This window comes from Cucurbita pepo, chromosome 4 (assembly GCF_057944985.1).
Source record: "Cucurbita pepo subsp. pepo isolate OVF chromosome 4, ASM5794498v1, whole genome shotgun sequence".
NCBI classification, from domain to species: domain Eukaryota; kingdom Viridiplantae; phylum Streptophyta; class Magnoliopsida; order Cucurbitales; family Cucurbitaceae; genus Cucurbita; species Cucurbita pepo.
Window position 1 is genome coordinate 11,138,991 of NC_141801.1, and position 18,988 is coordinate 11,157,978.

The following is an 18,988-nucleotide window of genomic DNA, read 5'->3' on the forward strand; positions in this document are numbered from 1 at the left end:
ATGACTGAAAATTAGGAATGTGGACATTGGATTCATCGTTGAAACAGACAATACTTTATACATAAAGCATGATACATTCTCAATCCAACTTTACATCATAATTTAGAGTGTAGGAGAGAATTGAAAGGAAAAGCACAAGCCATTACTTAGTTTTCATAGCTCCCACTAGCATTTCTCTTCACCCAAGTTGTGGTTCTTCTGCGAGTCTTTGCCTTCTTGCGGAATGTACCGGTTAACACAAACCAGAAAAGCAACAAAGTTGATCACACTTAATATGGTCAATAGTCCATAGAAGCAGTCAAGTCTGCCATAGTTTATATTGTCTGCGAGCCAACCTTGTCCATCGTTTCCTGTCACCCTCTTCACAACCAAAACCAAGAAACTGCTGATAAAAAACCCAAGTGATAAAGTGGAGAGGAACAGACCAGTACTCATAGTTTTCATCCCTTTGGGAGAATTGGTTATGAAGAAATCAAGCTGCCCTGTATATATGAAGGCTTCACCTGAACCCACCAAGAAAAACTGTGGGATCAATAGGAACACCGTTATAGGCAGAGTAGTTGTGTTGTCACCCACTGCTTTTGCCACTGCTAGCCGTTTCCTCTCGGCTACTGCTGCAGCTGCCATTCCAAGTATTGACAGGACAAGGCCTATGGCCATTCTCTGTATGTTTGTGAAACCTGTGACATGACAACATAGCTCCTCAGGATTCCTTCAAGTTGTGTATAGATTAGGATTTTGTGATTGGATCTTAATTTACCTTGTTTTCCTTTCCATTTCTTCCATAGAGGCATAATAAGACGGTCATAAACACCCAGTGTGATGAGTATAGCTGCTACAAAGAAGACAGTGAGAGAGCCTGCTGGGATTTGGAATGACCCAATTGACCTTTCCATGGTGGATGCTTGTACTACTGAGAAAGTGATCATCTGAGCATATATAGTCCAGAAGAGTATGGTTGTGGCCCATACAGGCAGCAGTCTTGCCACCATTTTCACCTCCTCCACTCTTGTCACTGAGCTTAGCTTCCATGGATTTTGAGCTGAATCTCCTTCTGCAACAATTGCAGCCTTGTCCAAGAACCTATACGAAAAGGAATCACAAATTAATGACATTACTTGAAAATTGCAGCTAATCAATGAACTTACTGGAATTGTTTTGTGTGCTGGATTCTTGTAGCATGCTCAGAAGAATCCTCATAAAGCAAAGCAACATTGTGAGGAAGCTCCAGTTTCCTGTTTTTGATTGCAGCAGAAATGACTTGGAGAATGTGAATTACAGGGCTTCCCATGCTCTTCTTGTATCTGTACCGCTTGGTCCCCGACAGGAACAACAAAATGGCGACAAACATTGAGACAGAACAAATCCCATAAGCCCAACTCCGACCCACTTCATCTTGAATATAAACCAGCACAGTGACTGCCATGAGTGTTCCAGTGCTGATAAAGAAAAAGAATCTGTTAAAGAAAAAGGCCATCTTAGTCTTTTCCTTCTCATCTCTCTCATCAAACTGGTCGGTTCCAAAGCCCGAAATGCTTGATTTTAGTCCACCAGTCCCCAAAGCAATGAGATACAGAGTCAGGTACAGAATTCCCATTTGAAACCCATTTGCTTCCTTACAGGTCTTGGTGCCATCACACGGCGGCGGACGAAGCTGTGGCAGTTTTGTTGTAATTGCAAGTGCAGCAGTTCCCTATGGTAGCATACAATCGTAATCAACACCCACTATATGTGCTTCAAATGATTGATTTAAGTGAGTTCGATGAACAAACCAGTGTTTGGATTGAAGCAGAGATGAGAGTGGTATAGTATCGGCCCAGGAAAGAATCAGCAAGAAAGCCTCCAAGCAAAGAAAGGAGAAAGCAAGTGCCCATGAAATCTGTAACGATGTTGGCTGAAGCAGCGCTGGGTAGATGCATTACCCCACTCATGTACGTCACAAGATTCACTGCTATTCCCATTGTTGACAGCCTTTCACATATTTCAATACCTGAAAATTAAAATGTTTTATTTCATACTTTTTATGAACACCAAGTTTCATCCCTCTCATCCATCATTCTTGTATGTAAGGAAGGTTTATTCTCATAATCTAAAACTTCCCTTTTGCAGCAACCTCATACTGGTTCTAATATTTTTCTTCTTTTCCAAAGAAATTTCAGTGGAATTTTATTTTGAAGTAGTAGTAGGAGTGAGAAATTGAAAAACGTCACTATTTTTGTTTCTCATTCTTAAATCACGGTAATTATTAGTCCTAAATAGTAAGACGTTGGTGTATGTTATGGAAGAGTTTCCACAGCCTTATAAGGAATACTTTGTTCCCCTCTCCAACTGACGTGGGATCTCACAATCCAATTCCCATAGGGCCAACGTCCTTGCTAGCATATTGCTTGATATCTAACTCTGATAGCATTTGTAACAGCTTAAGTCTATTGTAAGCAAATATTGTCTCCTTTGACCCATTACGTCTTGCCGTCGGCCTCACGATTTTAAAACGCATATGTTAGGGAGGAGTTTCCACACCTTTGTACGAAAACACATTTTAAAACTATGAGGCTGACGACAATACGCAACGGGCCAAATCGGATAATATATGTTAGCCGTGGGGTTGATTATTACATAAACTCATAAAAAGAAAAAAAAAAAAAAAAAAAAGCACTCCATAAGGAACAAGTCCAATTATGGAAGGAAAGCTAGGATTTTGGAAGGAAAAACAAGTTCAATTGTTTTGGAACAGCGAACAAGAGAACAAGAACTCCAGATTTGCTCATAAGGAACAAGCAATCCTCCATCTTTTTAAAGAAAAATTATCAAACATTTTTCAAACTGAATCTTTATCTTTTCAAAGAAAAGGGGAAAAAAAAAAAAAAAAGAAGTGATATTATCTTAAAAAGCTTGTGATGAAGTGACATAAGATTATGTCATTTATTCCCATATGAACACAAAAAGGCATCACCAATAATCAGCCATCTACGTTATGTCCCTCTCAGTTCTTCTGTTCTTCCACTTTTTAAAATTTGGAGTTTTGTAGTTGAAACAGAATCTAATGAATCATAAAAAAACAAATCTCATCTCCATATTTTCCCTGGAAAATTTGCATGCAATATCATGCCGGGTTGAATCTCTGCTAATAAGATCATATGAGAAAGAACTTTAAGATGAATGCCATTTCATAATAGCTTAAAGAGCTAAGTATTTACACACCTAAAATAAGAGCAGCAGGAATCCAACCACCAGTCTTAGACTTATCAGCAGGAAAGCCTTTGTAATCCACAGCATCAGCCACTCTACAACTTAGCTTCCCATCCTAACAAACAGAGCAAAAAAAGACACAATTTTTAAGCTCACCCATTAGAGATAAGACAAAAATGGAGGTGAAAATGAAAGCAAGGCTCCATTGGAGCTCTGTTTCTCAAAAGAACCAACCATTTTTGAAGCTTTGCAGGTAGCAGCTATGGAGAAGATGAGGTAAAAGAAGGCTTAGCTTTTGAAAGGGTTGAAAGTGAGTGTGGAAAGTGGTGAGGGAGTTGGTGGTTTTGTAGGCAGAGATTCTGAAAGGAATGAGAGGGGACACCGCATTGCAAGTTGGAGAAGCAGAGGGAGGGAGGGACAAAGGCACTGTTTTTGTAGGATTAGGCTGGTAGAAATTGATTTGAGACTTTTGTTCTTGTTTTCTTTTTGGTTAAATTATAAGTTGTTTATTCAGTTTTTGCATCTTCAAAAGTAATTGTAATCATATCTTTCATTAAGGTTTTCAATTTGTTTTCGACTTGTATACCACCTATCTACTCATTTCTCTCCATGTCTCTACTTACAATTGTACGATGAACTGATATGAAATAGTTCTTGTAGTGTAATAACGGATCTTGTCCATTTTAGTTTGTTACATATCGTAGTCAACTTTACTGTTTTAAAACATGCATATTAGGGAGAGGTTTCCTCACCATTATAGCTCACCGCTGATAGATATTATCCGTTTTGGCTCGTTACATATCGCCGTCAGTTTCATAGTTTTATAAGAGAAGTTTTCACATCCTTATAAGAAATGGTCCACCCTTGAGAACTAAATGCCCTCGTTGTACACTATTTGTGTCTAACTCTTATACCATTTGTAACAACTCAAGTCACTTCTAGCAAATATTGTCTGCTTTAGCCTTTTACGTATTGTCATTAACTTCACAGTTTTAAAACGTGTCTACTAGAGAGAGGGTTTCACACGTTTATAAGAAATGTTTCGCTCTTCTCTCTGACACATATGGGACGAAGAAAAATGATGATGGTGGGTGGAAAGAAAAGATTGGAACGTAGAAGAAGCAAGAGAGGGCCAGTTAGAGCCTGCCAAATTATCACCAACCTTACATTTTGGTCCATCTCAAAATTCAGACCATTGTTTTTGTGGAGATTAAAGGAAAGGAGGTGTTTTTCAGAAGTGCTTTTGGTACCCCACAAACCCCCAAACACACTCACAATTCTTCGTTCCATCTTCCCCAAAATTCCAAATGGAGCTTTCCACTGTGGAATATTATTGGTCGGGTTGTTCTTATGGATACATGTGGCTCTCATATATATGTTAGGCTTTAATTATTGGGGTTTGGTTTGGCCAAACTCAACTTATTTGTCTCGTTTGTCTTTAATCACGTTCAAAGTGAGCTATCATATTGAAACTTCAACAACAAAAGATGAAATAAAAGTTTTAGAACGAAAAAACACGAGTATCTATTGTTTTGAATGAAGAAAGATGAGCTAAAATATTGAAAGTTCAACACTAAAAAGCTAGAAATTTTCTTCATCATTGATGAAGTTAAGATCACTCAGGTAAGTGATGAAATAAACACTTTTTAGGAAGACATTTTATTATTAATAAATGTGTTTTTATATAATCTTCGTCTATTAGGTATACGAGATGTGATGTGAGAAGCGAAAAGCAAGTACGTACATATTTCATCAAATTTTTATGGGTCACTTTAGATGCTTTAACCACACACGATTATAAGATTCAATTAGCTCCGCTCTCCCTTTGATGCATTAAAACAAAATAATATTTTATGTCTCTTTAATTTTTTTGAAACTTTATTGTAAAAAGATTCTTTTTTATTAGATTCTCTCCTCCTATAATTTAGTCAATTGAATCTCTCATTCCTATTAAAATTTTAACTAAACTCTACCGTATCAACGTTGGTAATCTAATCAAGGTATTCTTTCCATCGGTAGTGGGATCTCGCATTCCACTTCCCTTAAAGACCAGCATCATTCTTAGCATATAGGCCAATGTTTAACTTCGCTACCATTTGTAATACTCAAAGTTCATCGCTAGTAGATATTGTTCGCTTTGACTCATTACGTATCGTGTGGGATCTCATACATTTACTTCTTTATTACCTGTTAGAGATAATTAATTTAAAAGAAAGTAGAGGTTTTTATTTCTTTTTACCATAAGAATATTGGAGAGAGACTAGTCAATGACTTCTTTAGCCATTGACTTTTAATGTCATTGACTACTAACGACTCAAAGTTAGATTAGAATAGTGATAATGGGTTCAACAATAGTTGCCATAGATTATACGATGGGCTGCACAATAGTTGACATAGATTATACGATGGGCTGCAAGTGTTTATTTATACACATATATACACACGTGTATATATATATATATACACACATATATACATACATACATACATACACTTTCCCTAGCTACCAACTTCAAGATATTTTTTGTAAGTTTTGATGTCATATGCAAAACATGGGCTGCAAGTGTGCAACTTTTGCAGAGAAAGCAATGGAACATCAAAAATTCAATACGCTTTTTTCCGACAAAAGTGTAACAATAATGCACCACTTTCTCCAAATTTACCAATTAAATATCTTTTCATTTATATATTTTCCAAATTCCCATCATCTTCCTTCAACAGAGACATTAATTATATGCCAAATTGGCCTAAGTGGGAGTAGAAGAAAACAACCGTTGACTAATGACGACCGTTGACATTCCCATGTCCCAGGGGAAATAAGTATATATATATATATATATATAATTCAAAACGCTGTTTGGAATAATAATTCAGTGGGTTTTGCCGAAACGCACGTGATGTTGTGCCCGTTTGTCACGTGGCAGCTTAGTGGGGAATATCCAAAAACATGCATTGCACCTGAAAATGTGGGGTCCATTAAGATACTAGCACACCCACAATATGGAACTATCAGATCCTCACCGCCCATTATAATAATATTATGAAAATAATAATACAGCTCCACTAAGGACCATCCAAATTAAAAGCCATTTATTTTTAATTCACGTGATAATGTATTAATTAATTTATTATTGTGAGGTTCTTGCAGAATCTTTTGTGGAATATATGATTCCCTTTTGACTCTAATCATATTTCTAAAGCTTTAAAAAAGTTTTTAAAATATTCATAGTATTTCCAAAAGATTCCAAAAGTATTCTTACCCTTTTTAAGTTTTAATAATATATTAATGTTTCAAGAAAGTTTTTAAAATTTATATAAAAAATGTTGTTTTTTTTTTCTCTAAAAATTATTTTTTCTCATTAAATTATTGGGAGTGAGATCCACATTGGTTAATTTAGTGGAAGATCATGAGTTTATAAGTGAGGAATACTATCTTCATTGGTATGAGACTTATTGGAGAAGCCCAGAGTAAAGCCACGAGAAAGGACAATATCTCCGGCCTCCCACAAGGTTGGTTGGTGTGGGCTGCCATTTATTTATTTTTGTGAGGACTGGAAGCTGTTTGGGCTTTTTCAAGGCCCAATATAGGCCGCCCCATAGCCCTAGTTTGTTTATACGCTAATTACAAGAAATGACCGAATCGTTAAATTTGGAGCCAAAAAATCGCTTTGATTTGGCTGATCGGCTCCTCGCCGCTGCCACTTGATTTCAACGATCAACTACCTTTGTCCTCATGCTTACCCGCCATCTCAATTTCAAATCCTTTCATGTCAAATCCAAACAACGGTTAACAAGCTTCAACTTTTTCCACTCTTTCCGACATGACCACAACCTGTTTGATCAAAGTCCTCCTCCGAATGCAGCCTCTACCAACCGCGTTTTACTCAATTACTTGCACAGAAACGAGGCATTTCAAGCCCTTCGCTTGTTCAAGAAGCATATTCGGTGGGGTCTTGATGGGAATGCCGATGAGTTCACTTTGGCTCTCGCTCTGAAAGCCTGTTGTGGGGTCCCTAAACTAGGTAGACAAATTCATGGATTTGTTATTTCTTCTGGGCTTGTTTCGAATGTTTCAGTCTCTAACTCCTTGATGAATATGTACTGTAAATCTGGGCAGCTTGAGAGGGCTTTTAGTGTCTTTGAGAATTTACTTGACCCAGATATTGTTTCCTGGAATACTATTCTTTCCGGGTTTCAAAAGAGTGAGAGCGCTTTGAGTTTTGCTGCTTGGATGAACTTAAATGGGGTTCAGTTTGATCCTGTAACATATACTACGGCACTTTCCTTCTGCTTAGATGGAGAAGATTTTATGTTTGGTTGGCAGTTGCATACTCTTGTCCTGAAATGTGGATTCCAATGTGATGTTTTTGTTGGAAATGCTCTGATTACAATGTACTCGAGATGGGAACATCTTGTGGATGCGCGACAAGTGTTTGATGAAATGCGGAGCCGGGATCGGGTGTCTTGGAGTGCGATGATTACTGGTTATGCACAAGAGGGAGATCATGGGTTAGAAGCTATTTTGGTGTTCATTCAAATGGTGAGAGAAGGAGTGAAGTTTGACAATGTGGCTATCACTGGAGCTGTTTCTGTCTGCGGTCATGAAAGAAACCTGGAGCTTGGAAAACAGATTCATTGTTTGACTGTGAAAATTGGATTTGAGACTCATACCTCTGTTGGTAATGTTCTGATCTCGACGTACTCCAAGTGTGAGGTCATTGATGATGCAAAGTCAGTATTTGAAATAATAGATGACCGCAATGTGATCTCATGGACGACTATGATCTCATTGTATGAAGAAGATGCAGTTTCTTTGTTCAATGAGATGAGATTAGATGGAGTGTATCCAAATGATGTAACATTTATTGGATTGCTTCATGCAATTACAATGAGAAATATGGTGGAACAGGGACTGATGGTCCATGGATTATGTATCAAAGCTGACTTTGTAACGGAGTTGGGTGTCGGCAATAGTCTAATCACCATGTATGCTAAATTCGAGTCGATGCAAGATGCATCAAGAGTGTTCATGGAACTTCCATATAGAGAGATAATATCATGGAATGCTTTAATTTCTGGGTATGCTCAAAATGGATTATGTCAAGAAGCTTTAGAGACATTTCTGTGTGCGATAATGGAATCGAAGCCAAACGAGTACACATTTGGGAGTGTCCTGAATGCAATCAGTGGTGGTGAAGACATATCTCTGAAACATGGTCAAAGATGCCATTCTCATTTGATCAAAGTAGGATTAAACTCTGGCCCTATCATTTCAGGTGCCCTCCTAGACATGTATGCGAAACGAGGGAGCATTCAAGAATCCCAAAGAGTTTTCAAGGAAGCATCCAAAAGAAGTCAATTCGCTTGGACAGCGTTGATCTCAGGCTATGCACAACATGGAGATTACGATACAGTGATGAAGCTGTTTGAAGAGATGAAAAAGGAAAAGATAAATCCTGATGCAGTAATCTTCCTGTCTGTCTTAGCAGCATGTAGCAGGAACAGGATGGTTGACATGGGTCGTCAATTTTTCAATATGATGATCAACGATCATATGATAGAGCCAGAAGCAGAGCACTATTCTTGTATGGTGGATATGTTGGGTCGTGCAGGACAACTGGAAGAGGCCCAGGAAATGCTAGCACGCATACCAGGAGGGCCAGGGATATCTGCATTACAAAGCTTGCTTGGAGCTTGTAGGATACATGGGAATGTGGACATGGCGGAGAGAATGGCTGATGCTTTGATGAAGAGTGAACCATTGGAATCGGGGTCGTACGTGTTGATGTCAAACCTGTATGCTCAAAAGGGAGATTGGGAAAAGGTTGCTGAAGTAAGGAAGGGAATGAAAGAGAAGGGAGTGAAGAAAGAGATTGGATTCAGTTGGGTAGATGTTGGTAACTTTGGTGCTTCTTTATACTTGCATGGCTTTTCATCTGGTGATGTATCCCATCCACAATCAGAGGAGATTTGTAGAATGGCACAATACATGGGAGCAGAAATGAAGTTTCTAAAGGATAGAGAGAGACAGCGCCAGACCCATATGATTGATGGACTACCTCTAACAGATTTATTTGTATTTGATGGATGATACTTAGTTGAGTAAAAGTGTTTTTAGTTGAGTAAAAGAAAAAATCTAGTTTTTGGCTGCACAGTTTGTTCACATACAAAATGTCGACAGAAAGAAAAACAAAAGATAAAAACGTGAGCGGCAGGATTCGAACCTGCGCGGGCAGAGCCCACATGATTTCTAGTCATGCCCGATAACCACTCCGGCACGCCCACTTTTGTTTACAGCCTTACATTGTAGTACTTACATTCTTAATAGTGAGTTTTAGAAACCGTACGTGACCATTATGCAAGCACATTTATAGTCTCGTTCACCCACAATGCTAACGAAGCACCTATTCTCTTCATTCACACTACTATTTTGTGTTGATACATTTTTCTTTAAGAAAATAAGATGCTGGGATTGCAGCCACGAAAATAAGACGACACAATCACATCTTCATGGTTCAAAATACTTCAAGAAATTCTATTAAATTCATATTTGTCAAACATTTAATGTCAGAGATCTCTAACAAAAATCTTACTGAATGGAAATATGACTACCAGACAAGTAACTAACATCAAGATATGGCAAACATAAGAATGACCATTATCATTTCTCAATAAATATCGTATCTCTTGGAAAAGAAAATTTTAGTGGTTGTTACAATTGAAACATATTCCTCCACTTGCACAACCCACATCAGTCAAAGCCTCAATGGAGCGACCACCAAGAAACAAGAAGCCCATCACACCGAATTCACACAATTGACTATATCTTCAAATCAGGAGCTTCTCAATGGCATCCTATATATAAAAAAGAATGGCCAGAACAATTCATCAGGGAGGACATTTAGAAAAGATGGGAGATATTTACAGTCAGATATTGAATAATTTACCTTCAGTTGCTGTATTTGCGACTTCAATTGGCTTCCTTCATTTGTCGTCACAGAACAAGCTATAACAGGTCTTGTAACTCCACAAGCTCGGCCAAGTGCTTGCTTAGACGGGACAAACACATAGGGCACATTCTGCAAAATCAAATAGAATCCTATTTCCATCGTTACCATGACCAGACATCAAAACATTGAATGGAAACATACAATAATCAAATTTTGACAAAGTTCTGTTTTTTATACTTTTAGTAGCATTCTGAAGCAATGTTCAAAAGCCAGTCTGCTGGAAGGAAACCATAATGGAGGCAGTCAATGGCTTTTGGTGGTAGTAGTTCTTCGAATTAATAACATTTCAAATAGAAACGGAATGGGAAATTGTGTTTCTCGTCTATATACAAGTATCCAGAAATAAAAGCTACCAAAAAATGAGCACCACTACGAAGCTTCCAAAGAGTCATAGAGAAGATTATTGGGGTATGTCAATTAGATTGACCATAAGAGGGTTGTTGAATACAGTTGGAGTCAGTTGATCTACTGATCTATCAATAGATGCAAACTGCTGAAAAACTACAATGCAGCTTGCCTGGAACGTGAAAGAAATTTTGATGTGAGAGAAGGGTCTCATAGAAAAGCTAAACCCTATGCCATTTCACTCTTCCCCCTTCTGGCAATGATAAATTAGTCATTTGAAGTGGAAAACTTAACTAAACAGATTTTGAAGGAAAGGTATAAAAATGTAGGAAGTTCGGTAAGCAGATTCGTTGACAGAGAACAACAACCGGCCAGTTAACTTCACGTATTTGATTTAGCTACAGCCACTTTGGCAGGTCAAGAAATATGGGTATTAACAATTTTTCACACCCTTCTCTTGGTACATGTAGCCTCAAACCCCACAAAATACATCAAACAACCAAATGAACGCCAATAAATAAAAGGAAGCATACAGATACCAATCAGACACAAAATCTTCTCCCCACAACTGTTAAGGATTGAAGAGTACCTTATCCTCGGCTAATAACGGAAGATGAAGGAGGATTTCAAGCGGCTCGGTATCTGCGGCCATCACAACGAACTCAGATATACCTCTGTTCAGCGTCTTGGTTGCTGAAAAAGGCACAAAACAAAGAATCATTCACTGAAATACGAAAACGAACTAAAGCTCATCCGTGTGTTTCGTAACAGTAGATGGTGCAGACAAAGGTACAAGAAGAGAGGCTACCTTCATTGGCGCCCTTCTTGATTTGCTTGTAGTTAGCAGCTTGTTGAACAAGATCAAGAATGGTGATTGTAAGTTGTGCGTCGGCCAAAGGGTACGCCTTGGGATTTACTTTCTCTGCAGTCTGCCAGTTTACAAGAAGTTCACAATCAGTCGATAGCAATCAAATAAACATACAATCATTCAGATATGAAACAGGAAGAGAGGAAGAGAGAAAGAGAGGGTACCATTGTTCGTGCGAAGAATAAGCAAGCAGAGACACAGGTTTCCGAGATCTTTGGAGGAGACGGAGAGGCTTGGGAATTAGGGTTTAAGAACGGCAACAGAGATCTAGGGCTCTCTGTTACAGTTGTCGTCTTAATTGGATTCAAATTTAGTTTAAAATCCGTCCACACTTCCAAAATATCAATTTATGCCTTAAATTATTTTGTTTTTTGATTTTGATCTCACAATTCTTTTGCCAATATTTTTATTTTAATATTTGAATACCTAGTCAAAATTTATTTTTTAAACAAAACTATATTTTGATAACTATTTTACTTTTTTTTTTTCTATAATTTTTTTTTTTTTTTTTTTTTTTTTTGTAATTATCTGTTTCATTTTCGTTAAAAAAAAATATTTTTAGTCAAGTGGAATAAAAATTTTGTAAACTACTTTTTTTTCAATTTTCAAAATTTTGCTTGATCTTTTTTTAATATATAAATAACAAAATAAGGAAACCAGGTTCGCAAATAGTATTTATAAATTTATTTACAAAAAAAATTAAAATGATAATTATTGATGGTGGTACACCATGTCTGATAACCTGCTAATGTATATGAAATTTTGATAAATTCATGTCTAATAGTGTGTTGATATACTCAGAAAATTTTGTAAAATGATACACTCATATATGATAAAAGGCACATTCAAATTTGTTTGTAAAATGATAGCACTCATAATTAAAAACTAAATTATACTATAGTTAAGTGAGTTCAGCAATTAAAACATCTATTTTTCTCTGTCAAGAATATCATCTCCACATCTGTTGGGCTGAGAAGATTGCATTCCAATCACTCATTTCCGTGGGTTGTGGGAGAGAATTTTAATGAACTTGTTGGTATACATGAGAAATGGGGTGGATGTCGAAGACCACAGACACAAATGCAACAACTTTGTGATGCAATAATATAGATGATTAGAATGATGTTTAGCCATTGACATAAAGGACTGGGCTTCAATCCGTTTAATAATTCATGTGAACCACAAGAAATATTATGAAAAATGTATCAACATAGGTCCATATGTCATATAGCTTCAACAGTTTGAGACAGAAAAGTATTATATCAACACAACACATTAGTCTTAATTTATACTACCTAAGTTCCCAGTCCCAGATATAATATCAACACAACCATCTAATCTGTGCAACCTACCAGACACTGTCGTTTTATGGTAATCTTCAGAAGCAGAAGCAAAACATTTGAAATACAAATAAGTTGAGTTAATGGCAGATGAACCAACCTTGCCTTGCAGCTCTAACTTAACAATAGAACCTATCTGCACAAGAGAGAAACAAGAGAACAAACATGTCTCAAATCCAAACTCAACAAAGGAATCTCATGATTAACATGAAAGACAAATTCCCTGCAGAACAACTCTACAACAAATGTGTAAATAAGACTTAAGAAAGGCCATAAGAAACAAAATTCCATTCATATGCATCAAATTCATTGATGATGACGATCAAAAGTATTTCTGTACATATCTTGTTTATACCTTTTTTTAGCTCAATCATTCAGCTTTGTTTCAGCTCCAATAAATGAAAAGGCCACAACGTACACGAGTAAAAAACATTAAAACCGAACGATTAAATCAACTCACTCACCAGATGGCCACCATGGTATATAGAAAGCTTTTGTTTCCATGTAGTCTCCAATTGAATCATTGAAAAGATATTATCCAGCCACATATAATATCGGTTATAGGGTCAAGGATTAGCATAAGAAATGAATAGTCTCACAATGCATATTGCACATCTCGTTGGAGTACAAAAGCTCAATGGCTTTCAAATTCCAAACAAATGGAGAGGTACCACGGAAGGAAAGCTTAATCGATTTGATAATAAAAACTTGGTAAACATTCTCGAGCAATCTTGATTATACATCTATGACTGATAAAAAGATAAACAGAGGGATGAAATGAACCTTTTCGTTCATTCATGAAGCAGCTGTCTGAAACTTCTGTAACATATCACAATATGGAGTTTCCCTTATATATCCCCACTGCCGACGCTGCATCTCAGCACGACAATTCTGAGCAAGAATGCTAACATAATCCCTCTCAACGTGCCGCTCGAGTTGCATTCGGTCCAGACTATCAGGTGGAAACTTTTCTTCAAAAGTAGTTGATTTCACATAATAATTGACACCCTTCTGAGTGGTAAACTGGAATTCATAGGGATAGGAGAGGGAAAGAGAATAGATAGGTTCTGAGGATGGCAAGAAGTTCAAAAGCAATATTAACAGCACAGGGAGCAATTGAATCAGAGTCCGAAGGCCACCACCTGAGCCCTGATTAGCTGTTCCATGTCCCATTCCAGGGCCAAAATTGAAAGTACGAAAATGTGTAGTTGTAGGCGCCATTCCACCGAAGAAGAAGTTTCTAAATATCTCCTCTGCGTCAATATCAGGATCATAAAACCCATTAAATCCATTAGCACCATGTCTTGTAGTTCGTCTCTCGTAAACTGGCTCATCAGACCCAACAACATCATACTTTTTCCGACTCTCCTCGTTACTTAGACATTGAAATGCCTTTGATACAGCCTTAAACGCTTCTTCAGATCCAGGAGCATTGTTTTTATCTGGGTGAACCTTTAAAGACAGCTTTCTGTATGCCTTTCGAACATCCTCAGTACTGCAACTCTTCTCCAATCCCAAAACCTCGTAGTAATCCTTCTTCTTCTTGATAGTCCTCACAACCTCTATCTGCTCCTCTGTGTAAGTTACCGATGTGGAAGATTCAGAAGACCCGGATGCCGCAACTCTACGGCGAATCGAAGGCTGATTCGAGGGCTTGGATGAAGACGTATCAGACGACCTATTTCCAGATTCACCAGTATCAGCACCCAAATCGTCACTGGAAACGTTCTGAATGTCCGATAACAGATCGTCAACGGAGAGCGTCGGATCAAGACGGCGAGCTTTATTCACAAATTTTAGGGCACGGGTCCGATTCCCGGCTTCCAAAGCTCCTTTCCCGATTTTCAAACATTTCAAAGCATCGTCTTTGTTCCCGTCCATCCGAAATATCGAAAAGTAAAACGTATCCGCAATTCCCTTCAAGAAAAGGGGGAAAAGAAATTACATTCATCACCGGGAACTAATAGAAAGAATCGATTCTAACAATTTCGTACATCGATTGCGATTGCCGCAAAGCTAATATGGCAGAAAACTAATTACACATTTGCTCGAGATATTAAAATCCAATCACAACAAGAATCTATTTTGAGAATTTGAACTTACAGACGGTGCGAACAAGACGATTCAATGATTCAAGAACTGTAATATATCATCAATGTAAACGCATCGATGGCTCCGCTTGGAAAAAAATGAGAAATCTAGGGACTGCAATTCCTGATCGCATGAGAAAAATTGGGGAAATCGAGACCAGTATTCAAGTCGAAGGTCGCGTTTGGATGTGAGGTTAAGTGGCTTTATAGGACAATTTCAGCTCAAGAGTATAGAATAACTCCATCACGTCATTTCGCAAATTAAAAATGTTCTTGCCTTTTTTTTTTTCTTTTTTTTCTTTAAAAATGTTTCCAATATTTAAATTGAGGGGAGAAAATCAATCAAATTTTACATCAAGTGATTTTTATCGTAAAACTTTTAATTTCATCAAATTTAATATATACTTAAAAAAGTATTGGCTGTTTTTATTTGTTTCATTTCAATTTCGTTCATTCTTAATTTTAACAAAAAAGTAAGACAACTATTTTCAGTAAAAATTAAAATTTTAACTTAAATTAAGAATGGTGAATGAATATATATTTTCCAAACACATAAATTTCAAAAACTTCCATCCATAATTTATTAGAAAGTAGAAATTATATGAGCTTTTTTGAAAATGATGGAAAGGGATGATGAGAAACTTTGGGTTGGAGGTAGTAATGGAGTTCTTACTTGGAAATCCATGTACCATTCCCAGAGAGGTTTGGTTGGTAAAGATATCATTACCTGTGATAAGCTCCAAGTTATCGAACTTTCAAGGACTACTCTAACCCAAATGAGTTCATTTTGTGCCAAAACAATCCACACTCATACAAGACTTGATTCTGTGACCCAACAAGGTCATACCTTTTTGTATTCTCCTCGTTACCTAGACACTGAAATGCCTTTGATATAGCCTTTAAACACTTCTTCAGCACCAAGAGCATTGTTCTTATCTGGATGGACCTTTAAAGACAGCTTTCTAATACGTCGCTTGCCCTTCTAAAGGCACCAGGAGCATTGTTCTGACCCAGTTAAGCATGTATGAAATCTACAGTTCAAGTATATTTGACACAATAATCCATCTTCCAGGCTTCACTTCATGACAAGTGTTAAGACATGTACGCATTCTAAACTCTACTAGTTCGAACTAGTTTTTTTTATCATGAAAACAAGAGTAATCACTATAGAGACAAATCATAGGCGAAGATATGACCCACATTTGATAATCCTCCTAAAACTGGCCATACATGGAAGAATGCAGGAGAGGCGCAGGAGAGGCGCCTGCTATAGACCTGAATGCATTAACCCATGTTGTAATAGCTACAGGGAATACTATGCTATCACAAACTATATTTCTCAAAAGCAGTCTTTTGAGACCTAACATGTCTGGTCAATCCGTGATATGAACTCAAGCAGATGTCCACCATAGTGATCATCAGATCATGGAGGCCAAGGTTCAATCACAAATCGTACTACATAAACAGAGAATAGACTTCAATGCAGTTTGAATTACTGAAGCAGATCACCAATTGAATGCATGTTTACCAAAATTGATGCATCAAAATAATAATATAAACTTGATTTTGAAGGGTAACTCAGATTAGGTTTCCACGCTCTTAAACGAAGATATCCCATAGTATCTAAAAAAGGGCAAATAAATGGTTCACCAACTAAAAGCCTACATCAGTAAATAAACCACTTGTTTACTAACGTTAATTAAAAACAGAGAGACCAGATATAAGGAAATAACCAGACTCATCCACAAGGAGGATAAGAAGAACAGGGTAAAAAAGAAAAAAAGAAAAAAAAAATCTTTTCAACTCTGCTCTTCACCATCTCCGTTTTCCCTTTCCTCCGCAGCAGCAGCCATCAGTTCATCAAAGTTTTCAGTTTTCCCCAGCACAATCTCAATCTGGAAGGCAAAAATCAGTCATGACAAGTGTTAAGACACATCTAATCAAATGAAAACACAGAGAATTGCACAGTCACAGTTATTCAGTTGCATGTTCAATGAACAAATACCATTACCTGCACCACTAATTTCTAGGGTCCAACTAAGAGAATTAATTAACGTGATAAGTTGGATTAAAATTGACATGAGAATATAATTTTATATGCCAAAAATGGAGACAAGAGAGAAAACTCCCAAATTTTCATCCATTATGAAGAAACCAAAACAAGAAGACAATATGAGGCAACCTTAGCCTTCTGAACTGGTCTCCCCCGAGAATCATCCTTGATATCAACGGTAGAAGTCATGATCTCTATAGAATAGAAGAAAATTTTTGTGAGTGTTAAGACAAAACCCCGACTACATATTATTAAAAAAGGAAGGAAGAGGATATTTACTCTTTTCTAGAGCCAGTCCATTGTTTTTCAGAATTTCCGCAACAGTCACCACAGTTGCAATGGCTGCAAAAGCATCCATAGAAGTTTTAACATATTAATAACCCAAAACACCATAGCAGAAGGATCAATTGACTGCATTGATATGCAAGCAGAAAATCTATAGACTAGTTGCAAAACGAGATGCAAAAAGGGTTGCAAAAAGAAAAAAGAAAAACAATGACAAGTTAACTTCCCACAAGAGAACATTTGAAAAGATGTTTCATTTGTCATATATCACATCACACAAGAACATGAATATCTTGGTATGAAAGGTTAACAAATGAAATGTACTCATTAACAAAATATCTCTAACTCTATTGCTCAACAGTCCGAAGTAACTCAAACCGTCAAAGTAATTAAAGGAATAACAAATACAGTAATAAATTACATCCAAACACGAGAAAGAGAAATTAAACTCAAACCCTAAATGTTAAGCCCGAAAACAGTGTAGATAGCCTACCCATTCCAAGCGCAGAAAGCTCGACCTCATTGTACTGCTGCATATACCTCTACACAAATTGAAAAAACGGTAACAGAGGGTTATCAAAACCAGATAAACGAACAGATAAAACCCAAAACGGGGATAAAGTTGAAAATCTAAACCAAATAACAACCCTTGGAAAGAGAGTAAGCGAAATTGAAGAAGAGAGCAAAAAAGGAAACAAACCTTGGCGAGATTAACATAGAAGAAGAGGGGCTTCTTGGTGTTGGAGACTTGAATTCGATTCTTCTTCTGCGAGTCAGCCGTCAAGGCGATGGAGTTAACACCCTCTGTTATCTCTTCCATTGAGCTTCTGAATGCTAAAACCCTAACCCTAAAACTCACGCGAATTTGAGAAAGGGGTTGAGCAGTGAAGAAAAGGGTTGAAATTATCTCAAAATCAGGTATTTGTGTTGAGGCCGCCGCAATTCCCAAATAATTAACCAATTTTATAACCAATCTCTATTTAATGTAACACCTTTCAATATTATTAACCTACCAAATATATAATTTCTTCCTTTTAATTTATATATTATTATTTTTAAAATATTTTTGCTTTTTCAAGGTATTATACTTAGATAAAAATAATACTTGTTTAATATCACATATTTATTCCACTAGATTTAAAATTAAATCAATCCTAAAAAAATTAAAATTTTTAAATAGATTTTTCTTAACTTTTTCAATAAATTGTTTAATATCAAATATCTATTCCACTATATTTAAAATTTAAATCAATCCTAACCAATTAAAGTTTAAAATATATCTTTTTTAACTTTTTCGATCAATTTAAAAGATTCATTTTTTTTTTTTTCGAAATTGTAAAGATAAATTTTAAATTTTTATCGATAATAATACCATGATCGAGTCGTAGACTGTTACTATAGATGAAGGAAAGAAAAAAATAGCAAACATGTACACTGGTGTAGTGCATTCTCAACACGCTCTAATACTAAATTTATTAATATTTAACTAATTAAATTATATTTAAATTGTTATTCTCCCGCTATAAAATTAATTATAGATATTTTAAATAAATATTCAAAAATGTTATTGGAGTGCCATTATGTTCTTTTTTTGATAGGATTGGTGAGAAGCATTATATTATCTTTTTTATTTTTCAAAATAATATTAAAACATACCACTATAAATGTTTAAAAAATTAATTTATATCATTTTGACTAATTTCATGAACAAATATTTGATAATTAAAAAACTCTTAAAATATTTAAAAAGTACAAGTATGCGAGTACATAATAATTTGAACTCGTCAACTAGTTGCCTCCAACCTCCA

At 36.4% G+C, this 18,988-nt stretch overlaps 5 protein-coding genes and 2 non-coding genes across 7 annotated transcripts; 1 reads left to right on the forward strand and 6 right to left on the reverse strand.

The window, feature by feature from the left end:
* Positions 1-11: 11 nt before the first annotated feature.
* On the reverse strand, positions 12-3,638 carry LOC111792296 (protein NRT1/ PTR FAMILY 6.2). The gene is made up of 6 exons (XM_023673668.2): positions 3,424-3,638; positions 3,202-3,304; positions 1,773-1,990; positions 1,149-1,693; positions 761-1,083; positions 12-680 (listed from the first exon to the last, which is right to left on the reverse strand). Exons 1-6 carry the CDS (start codon positions 3,424-3,426, stop codon positions 166-168), a joined length of 1,707 nt encoding a protein of 568 aa, XP_023529436.2. The 5' UTR covers positions 3,427-3,638; the 3' UTR covers positions 12-165.
* Positions 3,639-6,820: 3,182 nt separating this feature from the next.
* On the forward strand, positions 6,821-9,766 carry LOC111793678 (Pentatricopeptide repeat (PPR) superfamily protein). Its single transcript, XM_023675671.2, has one exon. The coding sequence runs from the start codon at positions 6,923-6,925 to the stop codon at positions 9,278-9,280; it is 2,358 nt and encodes a 785-aa protein (XP_023531439.2). The 5' UTR covers positions 6,821-6,922; the 3' UTR covers positions 9,281-9,766.
* TRNAS-AGA (transfer RNA serine (anticodon AGA)) lies at positions 9,393-9,474 on the reverse strand. Its single transcript has one exon. It is a non-coding gene; the product is annotated as a tRNA-Ser (tRNA).
* Positions 9,767-9,826: 60 nt separating the features above from the next.
* Positions 9,827-11,736, reverse strand: LOC111792357 (uncharacterized). The gene is made up of 5 exons (XM_023673760.2): positions 11,577-11,736; positions 11,353-11,473; positions 11,134-11,237; positions 10,137-10,268; positions 9,827-10,044 (listed from the first exon to the last, which is right to left on the reverse strand). Exons 1-5 carry the CDS (start codon positions 11,577-11,579, stop codon positions 10,018-10,020), a joined length of 387 nt encoding a protein of 128 aa, XP_023529528.1. The 5' UTR covers positions 11,580-11,736; the 3' UTR covers positions 9,827-10,017.
* LOC111794129 (small nucleolar RNA snoR109) lies at positions 10,866-10,951 on the reverse strand. The gene has a single exon (XR_002815023.1). It is a non-coding gene; the product is annotated as a small nucleolar RNA snoR109 (small nucleolar RNA).
* An 809-nt stretch (positions 11,737-12,545) lies between the features above and the next one.
* On the reverse strand, positions 12,546-15,046 carry LOC111793534 (chaperone protein dnaJ 49). The gene is made up of 3 exons (XM_023675460.2): positions 14,856-15,046; positions 13,536-14,669; positions 12,546-12,888 (listed from the first exon to the last, which is right to left on the reverse strand). The coding sequence occupies exon 2, from the start codon at positions 14,631-14,633 to the stop codon at positions 13,548-13,550; it is 1,086 nt and encodes a 361-aa protein (XP_023531228.1). The 5' UTR covers positions 14,634-14,669; positions 14,856-15,046; the 3' UTR covers positions 12,546-12,888; positions 13,536-13,547.
* A 1,333-nt stretch (positions 15,047-16,379) lies between these two features.
* LOC111792228 (uncharacterized protein At2g34160) lies at positions 16,380-18,117 on the reverse strand. Its single transcript, XM_023673574.2, has 5 exons — positions 17,881-18,117; positions 17,674-17,722; positions 17,175-17,237; positions 17,025-17,089; positions 16,380-16,737 (listed from the first exon to the last, which is right to left on the reverse strand). The coding sequence occupies exons 1-5, from the start codon at positions 17,998-18,000 to the stop codon at positions 16,642-16,644; spliced, it is 393 nt and encodes a 130-aa protein (XP_023529342.1). The 5' UTR covers positions 18,001-18,117; the 3' UTR covers positions 16,380-16,641.
* Positions 18,118-18,988: the final 871 nt, after the last annotated feature.

Excerpts from the sequence above, each read along its gene's own strand:
- LOC111792296 (XM_023673668.2), bottom strand. Across the intron at positions 1,991-3,201 it reads TCCTGCTGCTCTTATTTTAG|GTATTGAAATATGTGAAAGG; the intron begins GTGTGTAAATAC and ends TTTAATTTTCAG. Across the intron at positions 1,084-1,148 it reads CAGCACACAAAACAATTCCA|GTTCTTGGACAAGGCTGCAA; the intron begins GTAAGTTCATTG and ends CTTTTCGTATAG.
- LOC111793678 (XM_023675671.2), top strand. The coding sequence starts at position 6,923 with ATGCTTACCCGCCATCTCAATTTCAAATCCTTTCATGTCAAATCCAAA.
- LOC111792357 (XM_023673760.2), bottom strand. Across the intron at positions 11,238-11,352 it reads CAAGAAGGGCGCCAATGAAG|CAACCAAGACGCTGAACAGA; the intron begins GTAGCCTCTCTT and ends TGCCTTTTTCAG. Across the intron at positions 10,269-11,133 it reads CGTTATTAGCCGAGGATAAG|AATGTGCCCTATGTGTTTGT; the intron begins GTACTCTTCAAT and ends TTGATTTTGCAG.
- LOC111793534 (XM_023675460.2), bottom strand. The coding sequence starts at position 14,633 with ATGGACGGGAACAAAGACGATGCTTTGAAATGTTTGAAAATCGGGAAA.
- LOC111792228 (XM_023673574.2), bottom strand. The coding sequence starts at position 18,000 with ATGGAAGAGATAACAGAGGGTGTTAACTCCATCGCCTTGACGGCTGAC. Across the intron at positions 17,723-17,880 it reads TCTATGTTAATCTCGCCAAG|AGGTATATGCAGCAGTACAA; the intron begins GTTTGTTTCCTT and ends CAATTTGTGTAG. Across the intron at positions 16,738-17,024 it reads GACCAGTTCAGAAGGCTAAG|ATTGAGATTGTGCTGGGGAA; the intron begins GTTGCCTCATAT and ends TTTGCCTTCCAG.